Consider the following 3,140-nt stretch of genomic DNA (forward strand, 5'->3'; position numbering starts at 1 on the left):
ATTAGCTGATAATTTATCAAGTCACACAATATACTAACACCAGGCGGACAAATGCTACTTCATATTCATCAGGAGCGCAATGCTATGAAGCTTTTAGTTACGTTTTTCACGTCTTTAGTATGACGCAACCAGAGAGCACCAACAGCATCCTGATCTAAAAGCAGGCACTTTACCACTAAAATTCCTAGTTGGTTGCTTATTACAGGTGCCGCTTAGGCAAGTTTAGCTGTACCTCAAGTGCTTAATTGTCATTTTTGTATGACCTTCCCCTACAGAACTAAATTCCAAAAACGAACAACTCTTTACAAACAAACTACCATAACCATGATAACGGATACTTAAAATATTCTGAAAAAAGTTATCCCCCTTTAAAAATGAATGCCATTTGTAAAGAAATAAAACAAAACAATTGCTGAAATCTATGTTCAGTCTAGTTTTGTGTGAAATTTCAACACTGGGACATTATTGCAAATGCGTCAAAACGAAAATTTGTAACTGTTACCAGTCCTTTGAAAATGTCGAGTTCTTAAAGGTGTAGTACTGCCCGGAAGTGTGGCGCCTTTATGCAGTCTTTTTTTTTTTTGTAACTCCATGTATATACATGTTCAGTTTCCATGTGAAACAAATCTTTCTTTCTATGAGTTGGCGTTGTTTGAATTGTCTTTCTTAAAATGTAAGGCTAAGCGTATAAACAATAATATAACATCTAAAATCAAAGACGCGTGCTTGTCATTCAAACATGAAAATGCAATATTGTTGCTGCTATACTACGATTGATCTTTGCGTTCATGCATCGTTTATGAATTAAAAAAAGAAATACACGTATTCGAATCGGTGAACAAAAAAGTTTGAATGAACAAAAACGAAAGAAACCTTTTTCGAAATTACTAAAGTTGCAAACATATTTTAACTTCTTATTTCTTTGACAACGAAAACTGCATAATTTTGCAACAATCATACACCGTAAAACTGTAGTTGACCTTCCTCGTTATGCCCGTATTTCGATACGCTTTGTGCATAAGTGCGGTCAAGAATTCTAAGGATCTGGGAATGTAATTTTACGCATTCATACAAACACTTTTTTGTTATATTCTCTGCTTAGAACTGTGGTGTTACGGTGCCCGACTTTATGCCTACTGTATAACTTAGTCCAGCTTTAACCTGTGCGTGGGTGCGCAATACAACACTACTTCTCTCGAACAGGCTCAGTCAAACCGAGTTTGCTATTTTTTGCTTGGCTGCTTTCTATGCTTTAGACGGATCCTTCAACAGATTCTGCAAAATTGTTCATTCATAGAAAGTGCTACAAATATAGTAATCAAAGTTCTAGCATAGTCCATGTTTGTTTTCCTGGAATCTCAACATGTCGGTCTTATAAATGCACATGATAGTCAAATGGTACGAACATATATTTCCCAAATGAACCTGATATTCAAATAGTTCTTAGTGTTTTAGCTTACACAACTGTTTTTTCATTCACATTTTTCAAAGAATAATAACAAAATCTAGACTAAAACTCGCCAGATAAAAACTTTTGAAAGTACACCGTTCTTGCAGGTAAAACCATGTTGTATTTTGTTACATTTTATTTGCAATCCTTAACCCATAGTTTTTCTGAGACGTATTTACACCTGACCTCTTAATTTGAATCGGAAATTGCCACGAATCAAATGATTTCTCGGACAATGTCTCGAAACCTGCTGCCTCGAAAACCTTCTTAGAATAAATTGAGGAGCCTTCAACTTTTATGTATACGGGATCTATCCCCAACTTCGATATCATATCAACTGTTGCTTTGAAAATATTTGTTGCAAGTCCTTTCCTTTGGTGTTTCTCAGCGACTGCAAGTGCTTCGACATGAAATGCTTCATCAGTACCAAAGTGTCCAAAGAAATCCGCATATTCGTCACATATATTGTTGAACCGCATAGCTTCCTTAAGTGACTTTGTTTGTATGTTGTCTAGACTTTCACTGGAGTCCTTGCTTTGTACTGATGTTCGGAGAATTGCCGCTGCTTCTTCGGTCTGTTCGTCTATTATCATTAGTGACAGGTTTAGTTTGAATGTCTGCAGGCAGATTGTTTTAACTTCATCTGTCCATTCAAGGCCTGCCGACAAATGAACTGCTTCCTTTGTAATAAAATGATCCCGTATGAAGTCCATTGCCTTGTCATAATATTCAGGTGTAACTAGAACCAACTTGAAACCTGGTATGTTAATATCTTCTCTTGCCTTCTCGAACGCCTAAGCAGAAAAGATAAAATAAGATTTAGAAATTATTTTAATCAAAACACAAAGATAAAGATATCAAGTCAGCGACCTTAAACACTCGGCCACGAACGTTATAGAATAAACAGTTGAGCTAGATTTTTCCAATCCCCAAATCAAATGTCCGAATGGTGTAACGGGATTGAAGAATTGAGCCACACGTGCATAGATATAAAAAGACAGCTACACTTTGTAAATACATTAAAATAAAATTAGACAGCATATTTTCTATTTAAAAATACTTTACCTCTTGTATCTGGTCCAGTTTCAATCCATTCATAACTGAATTTTCGTCCATGTTTACAATTCTTTGTTTACAAGCTAGGCTATGATAATATATCACAGGTAAACTAGGTCAACTTTTGTGTAAAATGTATATTTATTCTATTTTTAGTAAAATACGTACTATGTATATAAAGACACATTGATTTAAGTGACATTTCATCTTATTTAGTATAATGGTTAAGCCATCAGGTAAAGTCTGATATTCCGCGTGTAGAATATTCATACAATAATGGATATGATAGATCTATATTAGCTTTACTGTGCATCGAGTTTTATGTTGCTTATACACATACCAGGCGCGTAGCTTGAGTGATCTTAGCATTGCACGGATCGATGTTCTTTACGAAGGCATCGCCCCTCGTCTCGATTGGGCCTCCTCCGAGAAAAAAAAAATAGATTTTACTCGTTAAGATATAGCCCGTTGAACGCATTTCGAGATAAAAAAAAATGATCCGCGATGACAGTCTTAAACATGTTCAATTTTCCGAATCTTGTAATTTTAATTTGATTAGATTTGTGTACGATATGCATTAATTTCAGTAACAACTGATAATTGAGATGTTTACATTCGGTCAGACTCCACCTAA

General features: G+C 35.3%; 1 protein-coding gene across 1 annotated transcript; it reads right to left on the bottom strand.

Annotated features, from left to right (window-relative positions):
• Nucleotides 1–281: 281 nt before the first annotated feature.
• Nucleotides 282–2,800, bottom strand: LOC123563019 (uncharacterized). The gene is made up of 2 exons (XM_045355582.2): nucleotides 2,516–2,800; nucleotides 282–2,244 (listed from the first exon to the last, which is right to left on the bottom strand). Exons 1-2 carry the CDS (start codon nucleotides 2,564–2,566, stop codon nucleotides 1,579–1,581), a joined length of 717 nt encoding a protein of 238 aa, XP_045211517.2. The 5' UTR covers nucleotides 2,567–2,800; the 3' UTR covers nucleotides 282–1,578.
• Between the last annotated feature and the right edge of the window lie 340 nt (nucleotides 2,801–3,140).

The sequence above is a fragment of the Mercenaria mercenaria genome, chromosome 15 (assembly GCF_021730395.1).
Source record: "Mercenaria mercenaria strain notata chromosome 15, MADL_Memer_1, whole genome shotgun sequence".
In the NCBI taxonomy this organism is placed as follows: domain Eukaryota; kingdom Metazoa; phylum Mollusca; class Bivalvia; order Venerida; family Veneridae; genus Mercenaria; species Mercenaria mercenaria.

What these genes read in the sequence shown, in the direction of transcription:
- LOC123563019 (XM_045355582.2), bottom strand. Translation starts at nt 2,566, where the DNA reads ATGGACGAAAATTCAGTTATGAATGGATTGAAACTGGACCAGATACAA. An exon ending in AACTGGACCAGATACAAGAG is followed by an intron (nt 2,245 to 2,515) that starts GTAAAGTATTTT and finishes TTTTCTGCTTAG; the next exon opens with GCGTTCGAGAAGGCAAGAGA.